Raw genomic sequence first — 27,386 nt, 5'->3', positions numbered from 1 at the left:
TGATAGGGTGGCTTGGAGAGGTGACTATTCAACATATCCCAAGAAAGGAAAATAAAAAGGCTGATGCATTGGCAGCTTTAGCTTCTGCATTAGTATCTCCTGATGAAATACAAGTTGTGGTTTGCCAAAGATGGATAACTCCACCTCTAAATGAGCATGAAGAAGAATTTCAACAAGTTATCGCCATTTCGGAAGCTGAAATTGACGATTAGTGACAACCAATAATAGATTACTTGTGTTATGGAATACCAGAAAACCTTCGAAGAAGAATAGAAATCCGATGACGAGCCCCTCGTTTTCTTTATTATAAAAATACACTTTACAGGCGATCGTTCGATGAAGTTCTCTTACGATGTTTGGGGGCAGATGAATCTACTCAAGCTATGCAAGAAGTGCATTCTGGAGTATGTGGAGCGCATCAGTCTGGACCAAAACTTTATTTTCACATAAAAAGGATGAGATATTACTGGCAAACCATGGTGAAAGATTGCTTGGATTACGTCCGAAGATGTAAAGCTTGCCAATTCCATGCGAATTTTATACATCAACCCCCAGAAGTATTGCACCAAACTATTCCCTTATGGCCATTTGAAGCTTGGGGTTTGGATGTTGTTGAACCATTGCCTAAGTCCTCTGGTGGACATTTGTACATCCTGGCTGCAACTGACTACTTCTCAAAATGGCCAGAAGCTGTTTCTCTTAGAGAAGTAAAGAAAGAGAATGTCGCCAACTTCATTCGAGTTAATATTATCTACCGTTTTGGTATTCCTCGATACATATTGACAGATAATGGCAAGCCATTTGATAACAAGTTAATGATGAAGATATGTGATCTTTTTGGCTTCAAACAACGTAATTCCTCTATGTATTATGCGGCTGCTAATGGTCTCGCTGAAACATTTAACAAGACACTCTGCAACTTGTTGAAAAAAGTTGTTTCCAAGTCTAAGAGAGATTGGCATGAAAGAATGGAAGAGGCTCTTTGGGCATATAGGACTACGTATCGCACGCCAACACAAGCGACTCCCTACTCTCTTGTTTATGGAGTTAAAGCAGTTCTTCCACTTGAACGTCAAATACAGTCATTGCGCCTTGCCATTCAAGAAGGGCTCATTGATGAAGAAAATGCTCGGTTGCGCCTTGAAGAATTGGAGGCTCTTGATGAAAAAAGACTAGAGGCCCAACAAAGTCTGCAATGTTATCAAGCTCGTCTAGCTCGATCTTTTAATAAGAAGGTTCGTCTTAGATGCTTCCAAGTGGGTGATCAAGTTCTTATTGTAAGAAGGCCCATTATTACTTCTCGTCGGTCTGGAAGCAAGTTCTCCGCCAAATGGGATGGACCATATGTGGTACAAGAAGTATACTCAAGTGGCGCTTACAAACTGGTTAACTCAGAAGGATTACGCATTGGCTCCATTAACGGAAAGTTCATAAAGAGATACTATCCTTGAAGAAAAGAAACTCACTCCTTAAGGTACGAGTATAAACTGCATGTTACTCCTGGCCCACAAGAGTATAAACTATGCACGGCACCCCATAAAAAAATGTTCGCTAGGTTGAAAATCTCGAAAGAGGCGGCCTAGGCAAAAGTTAGGACAAAAATAAATAAATAAATAAAAAAATCTCTCAGAACTACGTTATAACTTGATCCTCTTCACTGAGGTACGTAGGCGCTTAGAATTACATTCTGAGTTCAGTCGCATGAGTATCCAAAGAAATCATAGTCTCTCTTGACCCTCTCCACCATAATCCATGAGTTACATCCTAAATTTTAGTCTCATAAGTTCAAAAGAAGTGGGGCACACTGTTATTTGAGCATCACAATGTTCTTGTATATTGTCATATATGACATATGAATTAAAGTGGGCCAATCAAGATAGAATTTGAATTGACTTCAAAGAAATATTCGTTCAAATCCATAAAGCTATTAGCTGTGATTATTGTACATGTTGTAGTTTTTTAGATTCTCTACACTAAGATACGAATATTTTCTTTTAATAAGAACATGCGAATGTGAATCTATCAGCTTTTCTGTATGTGAAATTCATTTTTGAAGATTGCTTAGAACTATTATGCAAGACTTGAACTATAAATTTTGGATATGTTAAGAAGTTTGGTTTCTGATAGATTGAACCTCTCCTGGATTTGGTGCTCTCATACAATGATATATCTCTTGTACTATCGAAACACAAAAGGTATCGCAACTCTGAAGAAGAGGAAGTCAAATCTCTAAGGTAAACCATGATTTAATCTGTTAAAAAAACTGTTAGCGCTTAAATTAGTAATTCAATAATCATGGTAATGAATCTCAATAATGAACTATTATATTCTTTGAGCAAAACCTATGTCTGACTCAGACGGTGTAAAGTTTTTTTCACAAATCATGTAAAGTCTTTGTCTTAGACGGTGTAAAGTCTTTAGCTTAGACTATGGAATGCCTTTTCTTGCTATAAATCATGTATAGTCTTTGCCTCAGATGGTGTAAAGTCTTTATCTTAGATTATGGAATGTCTCTGACTCAGACGGTGTAAAGTTTTTGCCACAAATCATGTAAAGTCTTTAGCTTGGACTATGGAATGCCTCTGACTCAGACGGTGTAAAGTCTTTGCCACAAATCATGTAAAGTCTTTGCCTTAGACGGTGTAAAGTCTTTAGCTCAGACTATGGAATGCCTTTTCTTTACCACAAATCATGTGAAATCTTTGCCTCAAACGGTGTAAAGTCTTTAGCTTGGACTATGAAATGCCTCTAACTCAGACGGTGTAAAGTCTTTGCCACAAATCATGTAAAGTCTTTGCCTTAGACGGTGTAAAATCTTTAGCTCGAACTATAGAATGCTTCTGACTCAGACAATGTAAAGTCTTTGCCACAAATCATGTAAAGTCTTTGCCTTAGACGGTGTAAAGTCTTTAGCTCAGACTATGGAATGCCTCTGACTCAGACGGTGTAAAGTCTTTGTCATAAATCATGTAAAGTCTTTGCCTTAGATGGTGTAAAGTCTTTAGCTCGGACTATGGAATGCCTCTTGCTCAGACGGTGTAAAGTCTTTGTCATAAATCATGTAAAGTCTTTGCCTTAGATGGTGTAAAGTCTTTAGCTCGGACTATGGAATGTCTTTTCTTTGCCACAAATCATGTAAAGTCTTTGACTCAGACGGTGTAAAGTCTTTAGCTTGGACTATAAAATGCCTCTGACTCAGACGGTGTAAAGTCTTTGCCATAAATCATATAAAGTCTTTGCCTTAGACGGTGTAAAGTCTTTAGCTCGGACTATGGAATGCCTCTGACTCAGACGGTGTAAAGTCTTTGCCACAAATCATGTAAAGTCTTTGCCTTAGACGGTGTAAAGTCTTTAGCTCAGACTATGGAATGCCTTTTCTTTGCCACAAATCATGTAATGTCTTTGCCTTAGACGGTGTAAAGTCTTTAGCTTGGACTATGGAATGCCTCTAACTCAGACAGTGTAAAGTCTTTGCCATAAATCATGTAAAGTCTTTGCCTTAGACGGTGTAAAGTCTTTAGCTCAGACTATGGATTGCCTTTTCCTTGCCACAAATCATGTAAAGTCTTTATCTCAGACGGTGTAAAGTCTTTGACTTGGATCAATAGAATAAAAGTTTATTGCATATGAAGTAATATTTTCATTTGAAAATATATATATATTAAAAAAAATGTACCTCATATGTTGATGAACTCAAGAGGATATGCAAAAAGGAGTATCAAAACTGTCAATACCAATAATGAAAATAAATAGAAGGAGAGAGTCTATTTATAGACAAATAGTGATGGTGAGAGAGTCCTTCTTCCAAAGTAATTGTAATTACTTTTTGGTAGAACTCTAGTAAAATGATACAAATTTATTCTCTCCAAATCCTAATTGGATGTGAAATTGTGAAAATTTGGGCTATCCATATTCTAAAAGGAGTGTGTCCTTTCAGAATTCTAATTGGATTTGGAAGACAGAATAAAGGGTAGACATTTGCAAAAAAAAAAAACGTGAAAAAAAAACGTGAATAAATAAATAAATAAATTATCTAGAACGATATTGAAGGAGTTTAAATCTAAATTTTGGATATGTTGTATAACTTTCTGTCTAAATTCAAAATAATCAAGCGGCTTGTGATTTTGAAGTTCCTACGTGAAGATACAAAAGTTTTAATGAAATCACTCAAATCTGAAACCGCCAGCATGGCAAAATCTAGAGCTAACTTTAAAAAGAATAAAAATTATCTAGAACGGTCATAAAAGTATTAAATTCTCAATTTTGGATATGTTGTAAATCGAGACGTCTAGTTTTTAGAAAATCACACCGTTCGTGATTCCTACGTATCTACAATAAGATATAAATTTTCTACGACAGACATGTCAAGATGAGGAAAAGGCTGTTGAAAATCAAAAAAAAAGAAAGAAGAAAGTACCACGGCGCTGATCGTCAAGCCACATTGCTGCAAAACAATGAAGGTCAGACATCTATTTATAGAGGTTTATTAGCACCTATTATAACTAGATTCAATTTTGAATTAGGCTTTTACAAAATTGACTCCTAAGCGGATTCCAATTAATGGTGGAATCTTGCATGACAAGTAAACACCCTAAAAAAAAAAGCAAAAAAAAAAACGTGAAAAAAAAATTATTTTTTTCTTCTCTTTCCTAATCCTCATTGGATATAACTAATTTGCCACATTCCTACTCCAACAATGATGAATGGGTGCATCAATATAGTATGAATTCACGGTACATCTCAAAATACATGACATGTCATTATCCTACAAGTAATGCTTCAAGCCTAGTCTTCAAAAGATAAAATATCTTGACAAGAGTTGAAGCAGGGGACATTTATAATCATTTGCAATTTATTAAATATAAATTTGTAGAATGGTTCAATTTATATTAAATTCAAGATATATTAGTCCAAATGAATATTTTGGATTAATAAAATTGGGTCGATTATTTAAGCCCAATAAATGTGGATTTAATTAAAAAACCTAAATCCATTGATTTGGGCTATAAAGATGACTCCACTTTGTTAAGCCCAATATCATCTCATCCTAGAGGCTCATTTTCATGCCACATGTCAAAGTTAAGTGGCAATCCAAGTCAAATTAAATAAACTACTAGAATTATGCCATGTGCCAAAGTTAGGTGGCAATCCAAGTCAAATTAAATAAGCCACTAAAATCATGCCATATGTCAAAGTTAGGTGGCAATCCAAGTCAAATTAGATAAGCCACTAAAATCATGCCACATGTCAAAGTTATGTAGCAATCTAAGTCAAACTAATGATGCCACTAGAACAATGTCACGTGTCTATGTGACATGTTCTGACCAATCAAATTAAAACTCTTCAACAAAGAAATCTGATTGGTCAGTTCAAACCAACCAATCAAATCACACCTTCATACCACTTCCTACAACTATAAATAGGGGTCCTCATTATTCTGAAAGGGAGGTTTTTGGAAGAACAAGAAGCAAGAAGAGAGCTCGTGGATCAAAGGCCGCAAATTCTCTACAAAGCTACAAAGTTCAAGCAATCAAATTCAAGCTCAAGTTCAAGATCAAGAACGAAGACAAATATCAAAAAGTTCGAGATCAAGTTACTTATTCATATTTATTGTTCGTCATAACCATACAAGTGTTCGTGACGAATAATTCAAATCCAAATTTGAAGACGAAGATTCAAGATCAAGCTATTCAAGCCCTTGACTCTAAATCAAATTCAAATTCAAGTTCAACGTGTTTCATATTATTTGAAGAATCAGAGGATTATTATAGAGATTGTAACCGCATTATATTTTGAAATCAAATATTACACTTTGTTACTCTAATTTTCCGGTCTTGATTATTTATTTTTTTCGGCTCAAAAATTTGTTGTTTACATATACCATATTGTAAAATATATATATATTTTTTTGATCTAAACAACATATCAAATATTGTGAATGATATGGAAAAGGAATAATATTCTTACAGAAAAGTGAATGAAAATAAAAAAAGTTTCTTCTTTTTGATCCGATGAGGTAAGTTTTTATTTTTAATACTAGTACTACTAAATAAAATGTTCGAATAATTGAAGTCTTAATGTCACCTAGTTTGTTACATCAATCAAAATTTTACAAAATACATCATAATATCATATACCTAATGTTAGAGAGAGAAGCTCTTCCTTCTCACTAAACTCTAAAGCATTCATCACTACTATGAACCAACATATAGAAATCAATCCTTTTCCTAAAGTTCCCCCAGACATAGATAAAGTTGTGACTAGTCTGGGTTCATCATCTGAAGATCGAACTAACCGTTTCAAGAACATCTTACTATCTACATTCCCATCTTGAAGTAGTGATCTACTTAACAACCCAGATTATGCCTCTTCAATGAATTTAGATGAGCATGGTCTGACACAAGAAACACCAGAGAGGACATCTTTGGAACCTGAGTAAGATGGCAACACTGTCCATGGGCATACTCTGTCATTATCAAACTACTAGGCAAAAAATTAAGCCATCAATATATCAAGAACAGATTGGGAACCCTTTGGAGACCCACATAAACAATTACCCTGATAGATTTGGGCCATGACTATTATATTGTCAAGTTTTTCAAAAAGGAAAATATGCAAAAAGCACTCCAACAAGGCCCTTGGTTTATCAATGGAACTTTCTATCGATAAAGAGGTGGCATCCCAATTTCGTGGCCTCTAAAGCTAAGGAAAACGTCTCTGCAATATGGGTCAGACTCCCTGAGCAGCCAACGGAGTTCTACGACCACGCCATTCTAGCCAGGGTAGGAAGACGATTGGGTAAATTAGTAAAACCCGATATATGTACCTCTGCACAACTAAGGGGGCTTTACGCACGGATATATGTCGAAATTCCTTTCGATGTACTAGTCCAGAAATCTATTTTTATTGGTCACCATAAGCAACCTATCATGTATGAAGGATCTGACATTTTCTGTAATAAATGTGAAGTTCTTGCCTCTTGGTCATAGTACATCTAACTGCTCAATAGCATCAGTTCATACAGATGGAACCTCAAACATGGAAACGGAGCAACCAGCTATAACTCACACAACTGGCAGTACAACCACTATAGCGAGGGAGATTACTGTAGAAAAAGAGGGACGCTGGCAAGTGGTCTCCTTCCCAAAGAAGAAACAAGCGAGCCACAGACGTGCAGCAACGGCGCTTGAAGACACGGAACTAGGTATTAGCGTCAAATTGTACAGGCCAGTACAGGTAAGTATCTGGATTCAAAAATCTTTAAATATAAAATAAATAATACTAATAATAACAATAATCATAATATACCAAAATTAAAGCAAAATACTAGTTCCTCTATTCACTTGTCCAAAAAGTCTCAAGTACAGGAGAATCGACCCCAAAACCAACCAAAGAGCCATAAGATTGTCATGAACAGTAATAGTAATGACGCCATTATTTGACAACATTTTCAAATTGAAAAATCTAACCCTAATGCTAGCCGTGGCTTGTCTGAAAAGACTTGCACAGTTACCTATCCGAATAGGTTGACCTATAGTACATCAACTATCTTGCCCCCTACTACCACATAGACTAACTCACCTAATCCTCCTACTAGTCACCAAACAATTACACACATAGACATATCCACCTCAGAAAAGAGTGACGACGTGGACCCCCGCACCTCCACTCTTTTGGACAATTGTCAAGAGGCGGCAGAAGAAAAATCAAATACTATACCTACACAATCTTCTCCTACTACTGAGCCTATGTCCCCTCTATATGATGCAAATGGCCTCCAAACACAGAGGAGCCTATTAATGAGAAAAAACACGTTTTATTAAATACTCCTAGTACTCTTTATGACAAAAGCACTCGTTTTTTTTTCTAGTAATAAAATATCTATCCTTATCAAATCTATATCTATAGAACTACCAACTTACCACATAATGCCAAGAATTTCCTTTTTATCCCAACAAAGGAGAACTGCCCACAGGAGAACACTACACTACCATCTTCCCAGATACAACTCAAACCAAACTGCTCATTCCGCCATGAATCCTCTGAACAACTTCCCAAGTCCCTTTCCCCCTTTCCCTACGATTCCCATAACGATAGGGGAGAATACATTCTATGCAACACAAGCGACTCTCCAGAACCCGCTTCCTCAATCCTGGCTGGAGGTGGGTCTCCTAGGACATGCTCTGTCCTTCTCATCCATAGTAGATGGTCGAGAAGTAGTAATAGTAGCCCAGAACCCACCTTCCTCACACAGGTAGTCTTGTAGGGGACGAGACTAGCTTGGGAGGCCTTCAACCACCATGTATGGATGTCCACAGTGCTTCAACACCCCCTAACCATGACTCCTCCCCAGCTACCCTTCTATTAGTTCCCAACCTAGGAAATGCCCCTCTTCAACACCTTGAATCAGATCCCAATGCAAGAACATGTTCCTTTTCCCCCATCCTTCTTTCCCCAACACTTTCAGGATGTAGCTTTAGCATCTTGGCTGAATCAGGTGGATGGGCAGGAGGCTCCTCTGGTACCAGTCTGGATGGAGGGGGGGGGGGGGGTATAAACATGAACATCCCAAACCATGTAGCATAATCCTCACAGGTACCACCTCACCCCCACTCCCCTCACCCCACAATAAGCGTAGATCCAAGGTTAGAACAAACTCCGACTGCTCAAGAGGTAGAAGAAACCTTGGAATTAATGAGGGAAACCAAAACGGAAATATGGATTTTAAAGGAGGTAAAAGTGATGTTATTCAAGGAACAATACGAAAAAAATGCATACTAATTTGTCCTCCAAACCTAAGGAAAGTCTCAATAGACATACGTGCCCCTCGCTCACAAGGGATAGGAAACTTCATAGTTATAATGAATCCAAGGATCAGATTCCAGACCAGTACCAATGATGGTACACCCAAACCTCAATAGATCTATGAATATTATTATTTGGAACTGTAGAGGCTGTAATGGTCCAGACTTTAGAAGAAACTTTAGGTCTTTACTAGATTGGCATGAACCTCCTTTGGTAGCTCTGGTCGAAACAAAAAATGCAGGATCATCAAACTTTGATAGAAGACTTCCCTTTCACTAAAATGTTATAAGTTCCATCTGTGGGAAATGCTGGAGGTCTGGTTATCCTTTGGGATGACAACCTCCTAGAAGTGGATAATGTGGCAAACACAGGACAAGAAATCCATGCAATGGTGAAGGTATGCGCTACTAACGACTCTTGTGTTTTTAGTTGTGTTTTTGCTAGTACATATAGGAATATTTGAAATAACCTTTGGGATAATCTAAAAAAAGTAAGAGATAGCTATACTGGTGCTTGGTTACTAAAAGGTGACTTTAACGAACTAATGAGTAGCTCAGACAAGTTTAGGAGGTAGGCCAGTCAACAGGGGTCGTATGAATGACTTCTGGGAAACAGTTAATTACTGTGAATTGATTGACTTGGCTTTAAAGGTGGGAACACGTGGCTTAATAAACATTTTAAGGATAAAAGTAAACTTATTCTAGAAAGATTGGACCGCTTCTTGGATAATAATGAATGGCTCAAAATTTTTTCTAATGCTCAGGTGCACCATTTGCTACGTACCCCCACTCTGATCACTCTTCCTTATTACTATCTCTATTCCAAGATAAATTACAACGTACACATAAAATATTTCGTCTAGAAACAATGTGGACCACACACCCGGATCTCCATAATATAGTTCAAGACTGCTGGAATAGACATAATAACATTAAAAATGCCATCTTTGGTTCTAGGCCCTAACTGGATGGAGCTCTTGCTTGTCGGCTTCGGGCTCTTAGCCAACGGTTACCGTCAAACTCTTCCACGGATCACTGGAATTCGCGACTAAGGTTACCACATGGAATATTCAAACTTTTGACAATATATTCCTTAAAAAGAGGAACCTACTTAGAAGACTAGAGGGTATTTAACAGTACCCTAACTACACAACTAGTTCTTTTCTTCTTAATCTCGAACAGGATCTTAACAAGGAATTTAGCCATATCCTTAAACTAGAAGAAGATTTTTGGAAACTAAAATCGAGAATAAGCTGATTAAATGATAGAGATTTGAACACAAAGTTCTTTCATACTACAACTTTAAATAGAAGAAGAAAGAATAAAATTGTAGCCCTCCAAAATGATAATGGCGATTGGGTATATGATTTACAAAGCCTACTCCTAATAGCCTCAAAATACTTCAAATCTCTCTTCTCAACCACAATGCCTAGTACTTCCCGTGTCTACAGTCATAAATCCAACATCAGTTATAATCCTAATAATTTTTTCAACACAAACCTTTGTAACCCCCCTCCAATCGAGGAGATTAAGCAGACAATGCTCTCCTTTCAACCCTGTAAAGCCCCTGGGCCAGACGGCCTTCACCCGTTTTTCTATCAAAAATATTGGACTTTAGTGGAAAACTCTATTATTTCTCTTTGTAATCAAGTCTTTGATGAAGGAAGAATTCCTTCTTATATAAATCAAACATTAGTTTGCCTTATCCCTAAAACCAAGGGAGCAAACTCTCTAAAAGATTTTCTACCTATCAGTTTATGTAGCACAACTTACAAAATAATCACAAAGATCATCGCGAATCGCTTGAAACCCTTTCTAAATGACATCATGGGACCATACCAATTCAGCTTTTTACAGAAGAGACAAGCAACAGATAACACGATAATAGTCCTAAGAGGTAATTTTCTACTTCCAAAAAATGAAAGGAAAGAAATCAAACATGGTTGTCAAAATTGATTTGGTAAAAGCTTTTGACAAGTTAGAATGGTCTTTAATTAGAGAATACCTTACCTTTTTTGGAATCCCCAATAATCTCATAAACTTAATAATGTCCTCTATCTCTACTAGTGAGACCACAATCCTTATAAATGGAGACCGCATAGAATTCTTTGAACCCACTCGAGGAATTAGACAAGGAGACCCCTTGTCTCCATATCTCTTCATACTCTACATGGAGATGCTCTCCCGAAAAATAAAAGCAAAGGTCAAAAATAAAAGATGGATGCCAGTCAAAATATCAAAAAAGGGACCAGGGATATCATACTTGTTTTTTGCCGACGACCTAGTCCTCACGAGTAGAGAAGACAAACACTCCACTGCATCTATTAATCATGTCCTTCATGAATTTTGTGGAAAATCTGGCCAGTCCATAAACTACTCTAAATCAAAGCTGATTTTCTCAAAAAACTCAAAGAATGAAATTAAAAGAGATATAACAAACCTTCTAAATATTAAAGCTAGTTCTTCCTTTGGAAAATATCTAGGGTTCCCTATCTTTACCAAATCTCCTTCCTGGAAAGATTATCAATTCATCATTGATAATATGAATCAAAGATTGGCGGGTTGGAAAATAAAATTTCTCAACATAGCAGGTAGGACTACGCTGGCTAAGGCATGCCTAAACAACACGCCAACACATGTAATGTAATATATTAAATTACAATCCCTAGTCACAAAAAATTGATCAAATCCAAAGGAATTTTATATGGAGATCGACAAGTGACAAAAAGAAACTATATATGATCGATTGGTCCACAGTTGCAAACAACAAAGGGTCTGGAGGCCTGGGAGTGCAAAAAAATGCGAAGAAAAACAATGCCCTTCTCACCAAGTTGCCCTGGAGAACCTATAACTATAACTCCTCCCCTTGGGTATCCTTATTAATCAACAAATATAGTCCCAAAGGAATGGCCACTTCATGTGCTACGAAAAGAAATAATCACAGTAACATATGGAGAAACATCAACAAAGGCTGGAAAACCTGTATTAAGGGACTAGAATGGACAATAGGGAATGGACACAAAATTTTCTTATGGCTTGATAAATGGCTCAACAATAATAAAACTCTAAGAGAACTTATCGATGGCCCATTAACAGAATCGGACAACAACATGAAGGTAGGGGACATTCTAACCCCAATAGGTACCTAGTTATTAGACAAGCTCTTCTACATACCGTCCTATCAAATTAAAAGTGTGATCCTGAGTACTTATACTCCATCCAACTCTAATTCTGTCGACAAGATATGCTGGAGCCCTAGCCCAAAGGGTGTCTGGACCACTAGTTTAGCGTATAAATTTCTTTCAAACAAGGATGCAGATCTTAAGTCTAATCATAATTCACTGGATATGGAAATTTAGATGTCCCAATAAGATTAGATTCTTTCTATGGCTCTGCAAATATGATAGATTACCTACATGCTCATACCTCCAACGCATAGGTATCAACGTAGACAAATCATGCTACTACTGCCATGAACCTGAAACTACTAAGCACATATTCTTACACTGTCTTAAAGTACATCATTTTTGGGATAAGATAGGACTTCGTCCAATCATTAATAAAATATCACCTGGACAGGATAATGATTGGCTAGAAACTCTCAAGAATGTCGACCATAGAATTAATCAATCCCTCCATTGGAATCAAGCATTTCCCTTTTACTTATGGCATATTTGGTTAAATAGAAATAACTTTCATAACCGGAAAAAAGTTTCTATCAACATCCAATCAATTTACAATTTCGTAATGGAGTTCATCTGCTTGACTAATGATTACACAACCCCCCTTACTAGTTCAATTACATATGTGCATTGGAGAAAGCCTACAACTAAATATAAGCTAAATACAAATGGTTCCTTAGATGCGACAACAAGCAAGGGAGGTTTTGGAGGGGTAGTTAGAGACAAGGATGGGAATTGGGTAATGGGTTTTATGGAAAACCTATACTCAACCACCATCCTTTTAGTTAAACTAGAAGGCCTAATTAAAGGTCTCAAGCTAGTGGCATTCCATAATCTAACACTAATAGAAATTTCATAGACAACATAGAAATCATTCGATATCTAAAAATTGATCATCCATCTTATTCTATCATTTTGTCTGATTGCAGGGATTTAATCTTGCAGCCGGGAAGCCCTCCGATCCAGCATAATTATCGAGAGGAAAATCAAGTGGCAGATATCCTAGCTGAGGAGGGTGCCAAGCTAACTGAAGTTAACGAGTTTTTGATATGTGAAGTTCCGCCATTGTTTGCTGTATCTAAGCTAGAAGCAGACAAAGCCGGAACTCTTTTTGTTAGAAATAACTCTACTACTAGTAATCTCCCATTCCCCTCCTCCCAGCATAATAGCAGTAGCAAGGCTCTGCCACTATCCTGTAATGATGCATATTAAGCTATATTAATATATCACTATCCTTTAGTACCAAAAAAAAAGTAAAAATTAAACACCACTCTTTTATTGTTGTACCTTGCCAATACCGTTTACTATCAAGTTTGTACACAATTAATATCTTTCAGTTATAGAAGTTTGACCTTTTCACGAGAATTCTTTGGACGCATTTAAATCACTTGTTGTTTACTTAAATCTCTAGCACTATCAAAAGAGTTTTTATTTATTTTTTATTTCACTTGATAAGGGTTGTTTTTGTCTCAATTGGAGTATGAATTTCAACTCTGATGTACCTCTTGACCCTAAGGGTAGGTCTTCTTCATAATCAAATTTAGGATACTCAAAAATAAAATTATTTGGAAGTACTACATAACTCGACTGTTGGGTTTGCACCTTAGGGTTGACATGCACATTTACAATCAATGTTTACAAAGGCATTTCAGTGTGAGTTTCAGAGCAGGGCATACTAAAAACGTTTTGAAACTCAAATCGAAGGCATAGATTCATATATAGGGCGTCTATCCTAGAATTTGCCGCGTAAACCCGCACGTAAAAATGTATGTTTCGAATGTAAAAACGTACGTCTTGAGCGTTAATTTTAATTTTTACTATTTAAAAAATGTTTTTGCTATAAATCGTATTTTTTATTATTATTAGTATAATGATATTTATACTTTATGCTATCATATTTTTTAGGTTGTCGTAGCTTTTTCTAATATATATATATATATATATATATATATATATAATTATTCTCATAGAAAATGACCATAAATAATTTTTTAGATAATTGTGTCTGAAACTTATATGATAGAGATTTCATAACACTACCTTCCCAAGGAAACTTTATCCATTTTTAGTCATTACTCTTACACTTTTTTTTTTTGAAATATATAAATAATAATCAGTGCAAATATTAATTGATGATAAGAAAGACTGATAGATGTGGAGATGGATGATGATGATTTTATTTTAAAAATTATCTCAGTTGTCATTTTTTGTGTTGTTACGTTTCTCAAATAATAATTATAATATTTTTTTCTGTATTATTGATGATTTATTTAAATTTATATGTAGAATTATTGAAAGTTTTACTTTTTTTTAAGTAATAAAATTATAAAATTGAGGATACATGATATATACGCTCCGTAGATACATGAGACTTACGCCTCGTGTTTCGAGGTTAAACGCCTATGCAAACATAACCTAAAAAAAATCATACTCACATGCAAACATAAAAATAGTAACCACAATACACTACTAACAACATATGTATTAACACATAATTGTCAGATTTAGCAAAAAATAGATAATTGTTAGATTTAGCAAGAAATAGATCAAGTCGTAACTTGAAAAATAATCTTAGAAAATTCTAAAACATTTAACAACAAACCCCAACATGTAATGAAAACAACTAATATCAAGAGTTTCAACACGTGTTTTCAAAATTTATCAAGAAATAAGAAAACTTAGAAACCCTTAAAAAAGTTAACTCCACTTCTCAATTATTATCAACCTATAAATATTACATATCTTACAAGAAAAATATATTGCACATAATTAAAGCGAGAAAGTTAGAAAATAACATCTTTACAATCTTCAAATAAGGTGAGATGGTGATATTTACTCGCCCGTAACTCTCTCCTCTCATGCTGATGAACAACTGAAATGTTTTAGTAAAATGAGTAAGAACTTAATGGGTTATTTAGTTTAGTAGATCAGGGTCTGATTAAAAAAATTTGCTTATAGTGGTAACTAAATCTCTCTGTAACAGTGGAAATAAAAAAGAAATATATTAGGAATCAAGAATATAAAATTTGGATCACATTTTTAAAAAATTCAGAGCACATTCATAATTACATTCAGTTTTTGAATAAATCTACAACACAATAAATTGAAAAAAATATAATACTATCAATCAGTTCATCCGTACCCCAAATTGCCTGTGTAAAATTCTAACCTTAAAACCCTAAAATGTAAATTTATTAGAACTCAAAAACCTAGAAAAATCAGGCGCTTATGCAAAAAAAAAAAAACTAGCAACGCAACACAATATACAGTTAATAACATATGTATTAACACAAAATCTAACACATAAGAAAATAACTAAATATAAGGTCTTTTAACACGTATTTTCAAGATTTATCAAGAAATGGAAATCCTAAGTCAATAGATAACTTTACAATCCGTTTAAAAGAACCCCAAGGCCCAAACTCTAATTAAAACATAAATACTACAGTATAATTCTTACAAGAAGAACAAAAATACACAAAATCAAAAAGGGATAATTCAAAAAATGACATTTTTACAACATTTATATTATAGATTAGGTGAGACAGATGATATTAGGCTTTATAAAATTCAATTGTCTGTCTCCTTTCTCAAGTTGATGAACAAGTGAAATGTTTAAGAAAATGAGTTGAAATTTAATGGATTTAAGGGTATTCACGGATCAATTTGGGTCAGTTATTAGTCAAAATCAAAATCAAACCAGCTTAATTATTTTTAAATTATTAAAACCAAATGGAACCAAATATAATCTAGATTTATTGGTTTGGTTGTTGTTGATTTCAATTCGATTTGGTTCAGTTATTTAGTTATTAACCATACACAAAAATAAAAGAAATGATTAATTCAAAAGGATAAAAAAAAGTCAATAATTCATTCAAAATGAAAAATAGTTAGAACGACTGACATTATAGAACTTCCGATCACTGAATTTACTGTGAATAAAACTTCAAAATTCACCTTTTCTTAGAAGAAAGAGATAACGACATTTCTAGTCTCACAAAAAACTGTCATAAACACTCATATATAAAACTAATAAGATAAATGCTCTCGTCTTTGGACGTTTTTGCTTCATGAATAAATTATAAGTAAATTTTGATGAAAACATATATAAGATATATTGACAGCTGTAAATTTATGATAGGATGCTAAGCTAACAAAATAGATCAGTTAGTTAGTTAGTAGTGGAATCAGGTACTGATGTGTGTAAATACCTAATGATTGTACAACTAGCTAATTCATTCATTCAATCAATGAAAGAGTAAATTCCATAACTGATTTCTCTCTTCTCTTATGAAGCTCTTCCATGGAGTCTTTATCATCCATGAGTGTATTGAGCTAAGGTAATATGGTATCAGAGCATATGATGCATGTTAAACAATAGTTGAGTTGTTTTCCTTTCGTCTTTCTTCCTTCTTTCGTTTTCTAGCTCAGATTTGTGGTTGTTAACTGTGATAATGGTGAATTCCACAGACTCTCCAGCTACAGCAACACAGAATGAATCTCCTACAGGATCAGCTCCTCTAGACCACAATCATCGTCTTTTTTTGTTACCTATAGATACTCCATGGGTAACTTTAATCTCCATTTAGCTCAAAGGAACAAAGAACTATGCTTTGTAGAGTCTCTACATGAAGATAGCTTTGTTAGGTAAGAATAAATTGAGCTTCGTGGATGGGAGCTGGACCAAGGACAAGTTTTTATCTAATTTGGGGATGTAGTAGGAACGTTGTAACGCCATAGTCCTATCATGGATCATGAATGTGGTTGCAAAGGAATTGATGATTGGAATTTCTTATGCTTCGAATGTGCGTAAAGTTTGGGACACTTTGAGAGAGAAATTTGATTAGGTGAGTAGAGTTAAACCTATCATCTACACAGGGAAATTAGTGTTCTGAATTAAAGTACTTCATAAATTTCTATTTACTTCTCGAAATTGTATGATCTATGGAATAAATTTGATTCTCTAGTACCATTTACCTGTTGTGATTGTGACAAATCTAAAGGTTTTGCGGATCATATTCATCAATTAAGGCTTTATAAGTTCTTAATGGGTCTAAATGACACCTATGCAAGGGTAAGGAGTCAGATCCTTATGATGCAGCCTTTACCTAGCTTGAATCAAGCTTATGCAATGGTCATGGAAGAAGAAAGTCAGAGAATTCTTTCCATGTTTATTCAAGAGATTGATATGAATGAGACCACAACACTGCTTGGTAATAGACAGGGTCACAAGGATAAACAACAGTTTTATCCCACTAAATCACAGGCTCAATTATCCTTCTTTCCTCAGTTTTATCCTTAGAAATCTCAGTCTCAATCTCCACAATTTCATCAACAAAGGTCTGTTTCTACCCGCTCCAATGTTGATTCCTTTTGTGATTATTGCAAGAGATCTGGACATACTTCAGGTATATGTTATCGACTCTGGGGCTATCCTAGAGACTTTAAATTCAAAAAGAAGTCTAGTGCTCATATGGCTAGCCAGGTCCTTGCTGACCCAGCAAGTCCTATGCAACACACTTCAGTTACTGCTGCCTCTAACTCTTGCTCCAGTTGTCGCGACCCTCCAGGGAGGATGCTACTACAAAAAAAAAATGTATATTAAATTCGTGACACAAAAAAAATAATATATATAACTTTCTGTAAGGCCCATTTATATGATCAAAAAAAAATGAAAGGTGTAAGTTGTTAGCCAACTTAATTTTTTTTTCCATCTCAATTAAATCAAATAAAAATTTCAATTTAGGACGGACGACTTCTCAAAATAGTTTTATTTTAAAAAAAATAGCTTCCAAGACAATCATGTATTACGATAATTTATGTTTCATTCAAATATTCTAACTCCAAAGGATAATTTAGTACTTCATAAAACTTAGAAATGTACATACCCCAAAATTTACAAAACAAGCAACAATCTTTAAGTTACAACTCTCAGAAATACGTACATAAATACAAATACACAAGCAAACCATAAATCGTATACACGTCCCAAAATACTACAAAATATAGATGCCTATATGCAAATGTGATCTCCCTTAAATCTCCCAAAACTTCATCTCCAATGGCCAACCTCAAGCATCTTATCGGACATTTCCTACGATAGAAACAACTATCGCTAAGCATAAAGCTTAGTGGTGCAAAACTACAAGTTTGAAGCCTTTGGGTTCTTTAACTTATTTTCTCAAGTCATGGCACCACAAATGTCCACATAACAAATAAATCAAGACACAAATATATCATGACTATCAAGTTCGATAAAAAAAAAACTAAGTGTCAATAATTCATGAAAACACGTTAACAAGCTTTAACATTTAGTTTCGCCCAATGTGTACGTCATGCCTTCACACCAAACATGATCAAGTCTCAAGAAGGACCGGAGCCCTGTATCAAGAAGAGTAAACACCCAATAATCAAGAGAACCAAGAACCATATTAAAAATGGCTTCCTAATTCGTACTTAAAATGGACAACTTTCATACTTAAGATGAATTAAAAATCCATAATCAAGATGGCAAAGGGTCCGAAACAAGAGGCATGCCAATGGTGACAAAGTCACAGCCACAAGAAGGACAAAGTCCACAAGAATGTCAAGTGATCAAACAATCCGTACAAGTGGGCGAGTTAAACAAGTGTCTTGCAATTTCCAAAGATACCAACATGACAAGACATATTTCAAGAAAATAACAAATATACCAAGATAGGCTTCCAATATATTAGCAGGTAACAAGAGTTTATACACAAACCTCAGCCCTTTTAGCATACAACAATTCAACAGTCCCACACGACTTCAAAAGTTCAAACCGTAGGCCATCAAATGTCTCAAGTTCTTCAACTTGCACACGATATAAACAACCTTAAAAATACCATTAAATATCTTATTTAAATTTCCAGAATATCCATAATATTTACATAAAACAAGATTTATTATTGTAATTAAGCCTAGAATATTTCAACCCGAATTATGTTACCAAAACAGAAAATTCGGAAAGTCAAGTATCGCAGCTTGAATCTAAATTTCGAAACTCAAAAATGCAAAACTGGATTTTATCCCCTTCATGAAACTTTTAGATATATGTCTTAAATTTGCAACCCAAAAAGAATCAACTCAAAATTCATTTTGTACGAAAATATATCCTCAAAACACTAACAGGTACACATGACAGATTTTGTAAATTAAGAATCTGGACAGACATACTTGTCCAGTTGTATATAAGTTTGGAAACTGAAAACGGCAAAACTGGACTTTATACCCTTCACCAAACTTGTATACATATGTCTTTAGTTTCCAAACCAATAGAAATCAACTCAAAAATAATTTTATACAAAAGGATATCCCCAAAATACTAACAGGTACACATGATAAATTTTGAAAATCAAAAATCTGGACAGACATACTTGTCCAGTTGTATCTAAATTTGGGAACTGAAAACTTTAAAAATGGACTTTATACCCTTCACCAAACTTGTAGATCTATGTCATTAGTTTCCAACCCAATAGAAATCAACTCAAAAAATTTTTTATACAAAAAGATATCCCCAAAATACTAACAGGTACACATGATAAATTTTAAAAATAAAAAATCTGGACAGACATACTTGTCCAGTTGTATCTAAGTTTGGGAACTGAAAAAGGCAAAAATGGACTTTATTCCCTTCACCAAACTTGTAGATCTATGTCTTTAGTTTCCAACCCAACAGAAATCAACTCAAAATTCATTTTGTACAAAACGATATCGTCAAAACACTAATAGAAGTACAAGTAGAGTTTGCATAAACAGAATTCTGGGCAGCACCTGCCATGTACTTCCTCGCGCAGTTTCAAGTAAATACATGAAGAGTTGAGTTTTGAGAGCTGAACGAAAGTTGTAGACAGATGAAATATCTTTCTAGAACATCTTGAATCACTTAAAACAAAGCTTTATATAAGAGATTATGCTAAAAACACTAACAACAGTCAATTCCAAAAACAGATTTATAGCTTACCTCAATCGTGTGGAGTTTGTTTGGGGATCAACCAAGGAAAGTCTTGATGATCGATTTGGTGGATGAATATGTGAGAGAAGGGAGGTTTTGGTTTCTGTATTTCTTGAAGAAAAACGAAATTGGAGGGTTGGTGGAGAGGATAAGGTGGAAAGGATAGGAACTTAAAGAAATGAGAAAATAAATGATAACAAAAAGGAAGTTTCCCCACTTTTGTAAATATCTAGTCCATTTAATAAATTGAAAAGATAATCATAGTAGGAATAGTTTATATAACTACACCATAACATTTCCAACAAGTTTAAATGTCATCAAGTTCACATTCAAGAAGTGCAAACATAAAATATATCCTTACTATCAAAATACTCTAAATCAAAAAATTTAGGTATTTGCTAAAAAAAACAAACTTTTGGGGTGTTACACCAGTACTTATGCTTCCATACAACATTTCCCTTGTTTAGGTAGAGTGCAAGTGGCTCCTCATTTTACACCTGAACAGTACAATGACATTTTTGCCATGTTGGGCAAAGAAAAATATTTTGAGGTTTCGGCTAACATAGTTGGTACTTTCTCAGGTACTATTGTATCCTTACTAGCCCACTTTCCTAATGAAAAATGGATTGTTGACACTGGTGCTACCAATCATATGTCTTCTATACTAGAATTGTTATATAGTCATAATATTAATAAGCATCATGATTCAGTTCATTTGCCAAAAGGGGCATTGACACCTATATCACATATAGGATCAACACAAATATTTGATGGTAGATACTTGAAGGATGTTCTCTATGTACCAGATTTCAAATATAATCTTCTTTCAGTCTCACAGGTAACAAAATAATTGCAATGTATAGTGGCATTCTTTCTTGCTTTTTGTGTATTTCAGAATCTCTTTAGTGGGAAGGTATTGGAGATTGGTGATGAAACCAAAAGCCTCTACATTCTTGATGTTCCTCAGCACTCATCTCTTCTATCTCCAACTTAATCAACCCAGGATCCATTTTCTTTTGTAGCTACAATAACTTGCCCAACTACTGTTTCTATGGATGTCTGGCATAGAAGACTTGGACACATTCCTCTTGATAGCATGAACAAGATTCCTCAGATTTTTTTTCCCATGCTGGCACTAATAAGTACCATTGTACTGTCTGCCCTTTAGCCAAGCAGAGTAAACTTTCCTATCCTCTAAACACTTCTAGTAGTGCCTCTATTTTTGATTTGGTGCAGACAGATGTTTTGGACCCTATAGGGTGCCTACTCATGATGGAAAGAGATTTTTCCTCAGTTTTATTGATGATTACTCTAGAATTACTTGGATTTTCTGAATGCATTCTAAAGATGAAACATATTACATTGTCAAAGACTTCTTGTGTATGATTCAGACTCAGTTTAAAGCTTTTTTAAATTTTTTTAGATCTGATAATGGCGCTGAGTTTTTTAATTCAAACATGTCTGCCTTATTACTTTCTCATGGTATCATACATCAAAGCTCTTGTGTTTACACTCCTCAGCAGAATGGAGTGGTTGAGAGAAGACACAGGTATATCTTGGAGATTGCTAGAGCTATTAGATTTCAAAGGGCTATTCCTTTGAAATTTAAGGGACTATGTATTAAGTGTTGTCCATGGGATAAATAGATTACCCTAATCTGTCCTTCAAAACAGATCTCCCTATGAAGTCTTCTTTAGACACCCCCCTTCTTTGGACCATTTAAGGGTTATTGGTTGTTTATGTTACTTTCTCAATGATAAGAGACAAGACAAATTCTTTCCTAAAGGCATTCCTACTGTGTTTCTAGGATATTCTCCCACCAAGAAAGGATACAAGGCTTATGATCTCCAATCTAAGTGCTCTACAGTCAGTAGAAATGTAAATTTTCAAGAGTTCATTTTTCCTTTCAAACAAATGAAAGAAATTTCAAATCTATTGTTTCTTGTTTTGGATTTTGTTGATGAGCTTGAGCCAACTGTACCTGCTGTCTCTCCAGCTACTAAGGATCCTCTTCATTAAGCTTTAATTCATGTTGTTCCTCCTATAATTGATTCTGAGGTTCCTATAGTTTCTCTTCTTCCTAGAAGGTCCCAAAGATTTTTTGTTCCACCTGTTTGGTTACAAGACTTTGTTATTACTAAGTAGGCTCCTGGCTCCCCCCTCCATCCTATTTTTGCTTATCTGAGTAATTAACACTTGTCTCCCTCATATGCTTATTGTCTTGCACTTCATGCTGCCTGCAAGGATCCCACCTCTTATCCTAAAGCTATTACTAATCATAGGTAGGTTGATGCTATCCAACAAGAGCTCAAGGACTTAAAAGACAATCAGACTTGGGAGATCCTCTCTTTGCCTCCTGGTAAACATCCCATTGGTTGTAAATGGGTCTACAAGATCAAGTATCTTGCTAATGGTAATATTGAGAGGTTTAAGGCTATACTTGTATCCAAGGGCTACAGTCAATAGAAAGGTTTGGACTTCAAGGAAACTTTTTCCCTTGGGGACAAAATAGTCACAGTTAGGACAATTGTAGCAGTTATTGCTACTAGGCATTGGAAAATATTGAAAATGGATGTCTATAATGTTTTTCTTCAGGGAGATCTCTATGAGGATGTTTATATGCAGCTTCCACCAGGCTTTGGATCTTGGGGAGTCAAATCCAGGTGAGATCAAAGTGTGCAAGCTAAAAAAGTCCTTGTATGATTTGAAACAAGCCTCAAGGCAATGGAATCTAAAACTTATTGAGGCACTGTAGGATCTAGGCTTTGTGCAAAGTTACTTTGACTATTCTCTATTCACTTTGAGACAAGGCACTGATATTTTGATGTTACATTGGTATATGTTGATGATCTTTTAGTCTCTGGAAATTGTCCAAACTTAATAAATTCTACCAGAAGCAATCTTCAAAAGAAATTCAAAATAAAAGACCTAGGAGCACTTAGGTTCTTCCTTGGCATTGAGTTTTCTAGAAGCCAAGAAGGAATACTGGTGAACCAAAGAAAATATGCTCTGGAGTTCATAGCTGAATCAGGGCTAGGGGGAGCCAAACTAGTGTCTATATCTTGGAGTTCAATAAAAAATTAACTTCAATGGCTTATGATGAGGCAGTTGGTAATATAGATAAGTGTGACACTGGTCTTAATAGATGCATGATTATATCAGAGATTAGTTGGGAGGCTGTTATACTTGACCATGACTAGACCAGACATTGGTTTTGCAGTATAGGTGTTAAGTCAGTTTATGCACAAGCCCAAGCTATCACACATGAATGCAGCATTGAGGGTGGTTAAGTACATAAAAAATTCACCTGGTTTAGGGCTTCTAATGTCTTCAAAACACACATAGTTGTTGACTGCATATTGTGACTCTGATTGGGCAGCTTGTCCTGAGTATATGAGATCGGTAACTGATTACATTATGAAGCTTGGAGGATCATTGATCTCATGGAAGTCCAAGAAGCAAGACACAATATCTAGAAGCTCAGCAGAAGCTGAGTTCAAGAGTATGGCTTGTACAGTGGCTGAAGTATCATGGTTAATCAGGTTACTTGATGAGCTAGTAGTTGCTATTTCTCAACCAGTAGTGTTGCACTATGACAATAAGGCAACTATTCAGATTGCAACAAATCTCATATTTCATGAGAGAACCAAGCATATAGATATAAATTGTTATTTTGTGAGAGAACATCTAAAACAAGGAACCATTCAGACTCAGTATGTGAAGACCATAGAGCAGCCTGCTGATTTGCTAACTAAGGGCCTTGAAAAAAGTCAGCATCAGTTTCTAATGAGCAAGCTAGTTGTCAAAAATTTGTTTTCGCCTATAGCTTGAGGGGGAGTTAAGCTAACAGAATAGATCAGTTAGTTAGTTAGGAGTTTAATCCTAACCGTGACACTCCTAATGAATTATATAGTTTGGTGGATTGGAATCGTATTATAATGGTAAATTAAGGAATATATTTGTTAAGTTTATTAACAACAGATATAAAAATAGTTGAATAGTATACTTCATTGATCGTAAGAAAGAATACTTTTTTTTAGAGGATATTCACAATTACATTCAGTTCTCGAATAAGGAATCAAGAAATAAAATCTACATCACAATAACGTCAATCAGTTCATCCCTAAACCCTAAATCACATATGTAAAAATTCTACCTTTAAATCCTAAACTACAAATTTATTTTAGAAACATAAAAAATATTAACACAACACAATATACAGCTAATAACATAGAGTGTATATATATATATATATATATATATATATATATATATATATATATATATTAACACATAACTGTTAGATTTTGTAAGAAATAGAAATTCTAACTTAAAAAATAAACATATAAATTAACCCTAAATCAGTTTGTATCAAATCCTAACACATAAAGAAAACAACTAATATCAAGTGTTTCAATACGTGCTATTAAATTTAGCAAGAAATGAAAATCGAAAGATAACACAGAGAAACCCTTTAGAAAGTTATAAACTCCCAGCCCTAATTAACACATTAATATTTAAAAACCTTACAAGAGAGGAACAAAATTAGACATAATCGAAGAGACATAATTAGAATATAACATTTTTACAATATTTAGTCGAGGCAAGATAGATGATACTAGCTTGGTGATATTCACTCACATAGATATAACTCAACTCCAATTAAGCCCAAATAACCATATGCGTACAAATTATGAAACTTAGCCCTCAGATCGAATGTATACTGGTTAAATGGACTAGACCCTCAAATACTTGGTTTAAGATAAACACAGATGGGAGTAAAAATATAGAAGGGTCAGCTGATATAGGAGGCATTTGTACGGATATGAATGGAGTAATGGTAATAGCTTTCCATTGCACTGTTGGTAATTTTAGTAGCAACTTGGCAGAGTCAAAGGCTGCCTCTTTTGGGCTGAATTGGTGTAGAAATAATGGCTTGAGACATATCATACTAGAATACGATTCTCTTTTGATTGTAAATATGTTACAGGGAAAGAGAAATATACCATGGCAGATGAAAGACACTATACAAGAGGCCAAGATACCAACTGAACATGGCGATTGCAAGATTCAATATTGTTATAGAGAAGCGAATTAGGTTACGGATGCGTTGGATAAATGGAGTATAGGAAGAACTTATAGAGTTATCTCTTCTTCTAACAGATTGCCTGTTTTAGCAAAAGGAGATTACAAATTGGACATGCTTCATATGGCATCTATTAGACATATTCATAGAAGAAATCAATTTTTTTTAATTGTGGAAGCGTATCTTTATCCTGATTTATAGCAGACTTTTACTGTATAAAAAATACGTTTTCTATTTTGTTTTTGTACAAGAACTCTTTAAGGAGTTAAAGATATGTAGTTCTACTCCTATGTAAGTAATTTTGGTATAAATATAAGGGACAAGCCACCATACGGTGAAGATGAAAAAATGACCGAAAAATAACCTTAATAGCTTTAATTGGAGGAACTTAGTCGGTATGAAAGATCAAATAACAACGATACCAAAGCTAATGCCTTTTTGGGCATTAATAGCCATTGAATTTAGGTTTTACAATAAAAGGAAAGATCAAATAACAACGACGATACCAAAGCTAATGCCTTTTGGGAAATAGCCATTGAACTTAGATTTTACACCAAAAGGAAACATTAAATAACAACGATGATACCGAAGCTAATGCCTTTTTGGGTAAGAACTTAGATTTTATAACAAAAGAAAACATCAAATAACAACGACGATACCAAAGCTAATGCCTTTTTGGGAAAGAACTTAGGTTTGACAACAAAAGGAAACATGAAATAACAACGACGATACCAAAGCTAATGCCTTTTTTGGGCAAGAACTTAGGTTTTACAACAAAAGAAAACATCAAATAACACGCCGATACCAAAGCTAATGCCTTTTTTGGGCAATAGCGATTGAACTTAGTTCTTACAACTAAAGGAAATAAATCTGTTATTCGAGCAACAACAACCATGGTCACTATCAACCTAAAGGATTAGTCAATAAGTATTTTCTTTAAAGTGTTCTCATCGTCACTTCCTCCAGCATGTTTGACAAATTCAGCTGGGGTTAGTAAAACACCATGACAATCACAAACAATCCTCAGATCTTCATACTTCTTAAACAAGTTTAAGCGTCCTTTGATCTCCTTTCCATGTGGTCCGTCACCTTTTGTGGAAACACAAGGCTTGCTTAGCAGGAAGTCTCTGAGCTTCTCTCTATCAATTCTCCCTAAAAACACCGGTGATTAATTAAATAATTTCTATGATATATTTTACATCGAGAACGAAAAAAGAGTTCAAATCGACTTGCTATATAAAACAATTAAAATTTTTGATACCTTGAATATGTGGTTGTTGAGTTTCAGACTGAATGACATTTGAAGCAACACTTTCTTCTGATCCACCTGGAGACGACGGCGAAGAAGAAGAAGAATTTCCGTTACCGTTCAATGAAAGCCCCAAATTTAGCTCTACATTACTTGAATGTGCTTTGTTTCCTTCATCTTTCTCCATGTTAGCAAAACCTGTTGAATTTCTAACTAATTAAAGAGAATGCTCGGGGAAACTATTATGCCATTTGGGAGATTATAAAGGAGAAGATTTCAGGGTGTGAAGTGAGAAAAAAAACGTGAAGGGGTATTTCATTTCAGTGGATTTAGTGAAATGACTAAAATAGCCCCTGAAAAGTGTCAGAATAGACCTGCAACGTGTCGGAAAATTCCCCATCTGCCTCGTAAAGCAGCGAGAGTTTCACTTTCACACTACGAATGTGAAAATTAGTTGTTTTTTCCACTTTAAAAAGAGGAATAGGTTAAATGTAATTTTCTACTTTGTTTTGTTGGTCAAATTTATTAAATGTTATATTATCCAATTCTTTTATCTTCTAGCATTACAATAATAATAATAATAAATACTCATTGAATAGAGTTTGAGAATGTTATAGTGTATGCGGATTTTATTACTGTCTCATGAAGGTAGATAGACTATTTCTGAGAGATCCTCGACTCATCGTTTAAATGCATCAAACTCAAATACAAGGAGAAGAAACAGTGAAGGGGTTCTAACGGATAATAAAGAAACAATGTAAAGCCTATAAGAAAGAAACCGTAACATCAACAAAATATATAGTGTGATAATTAAAACACAATAAACAACATATGACTATAACTACAAGGGTATGACTAGGAGTGTGCAAAAATCGAACTGACCAATAAACCAAACCAAAAAATGTTATTGGGTTAATGGTTTTTAGTGATTTTATAAAAAAAATTATCTGGTTATTGGTTCGATATTAGTATTTTAATATTGGGTTATTGGATAAACTGATAACCCATTAAGGCATATTTAATTTACTACTTTATACTCCTACATAAATATTAAATATTAATATCAATACCTTATTGGTTACTAGTAACCTTT

The 27,386-nt window shown here is 34.7% G+C and overlaps 1 protein-coding gene and 1 long non-coding RNA gene across 2 annotated transcripts; both read right to left on the bottom strand.

The window, feature by feature from the left end:
• Positions 1-18,261: 18,261 nt before the first annotated feature.
• LOC129874528 (uncharacterized) lies at positions 18,262-20,117 on the bottom strand. Its single transcript, XR_008762919.1, has 3 exons — positions 19,968-20,117; positions 18,729-18,838; positions 18,262-18,367 (listed from the first exon to the last, which is right to left on the bottom strand). It is a non-coding gene; the product is annotated as an uncharacterized LOC129874528 (long non-coding RNA).
• Positions 20,118-25,960: 5,843 nt separating this feature from the next.
• LOC129872568 (ninja-family protein AFP3-like) lies at positions 25,961-26,536 on the bottom strand. Its single transcript, XM_055947526.1, has 2 exons — positions 26,306-26,536; positions 25,961-26,196 (listed from the first exon to the last, which is right to left on the bottom strand). The coding sequence occupies exons 1-2, from the start codon at positions 26,478-26,480 to the stop codon at positions 25,961-25,963; spliced, it is 411 nt and encodes a 136-aa protein (XP_055803501.1). The 5' UTR covers positions 26,481-26,536.
• Between the last annotated feature and the right edge of the window lie 850 nt (positions 26,537-27,386).

The sequence above is a fragment of the Solanum dulcamara genome, chromosome 11, assembly GCF_947179165.1.
Source record: "Solanum dulcamara chromosome 11, daSolDulc1.2, whole genome shotgun sequence".
In the NCBI taxonomy this organism is placed as follows: Eukaryota; Viridiplantae; Streptophyta; class Magnoliopsida; order Solanales; family Solanaceae; genus Solanum; species Solanum dulcamara.
The sequence above is the reverse complement of the archived record's forward strand: the minus strand, read 5'-3'. Positions and strand labels throughout refer to the sequence as shown.

Excerpts from the sequence above, each read along its gene's own strand:
- LOC129872568 (XM_055947526.1), bottom strand. The coding sequence starts at position 26,480 with ATGGAGAAAGATGAAGGAAACAAAGCACATTCAAGTAATGTAGAGCTA. Across the intron at positions 26,197-26,305 it reads TCAACAACCACATATTCAAG|GGAGAATTGATAGAGAGAAG; the intron begins GTATCAAAAATT and ends CGGTGTTTTTAG.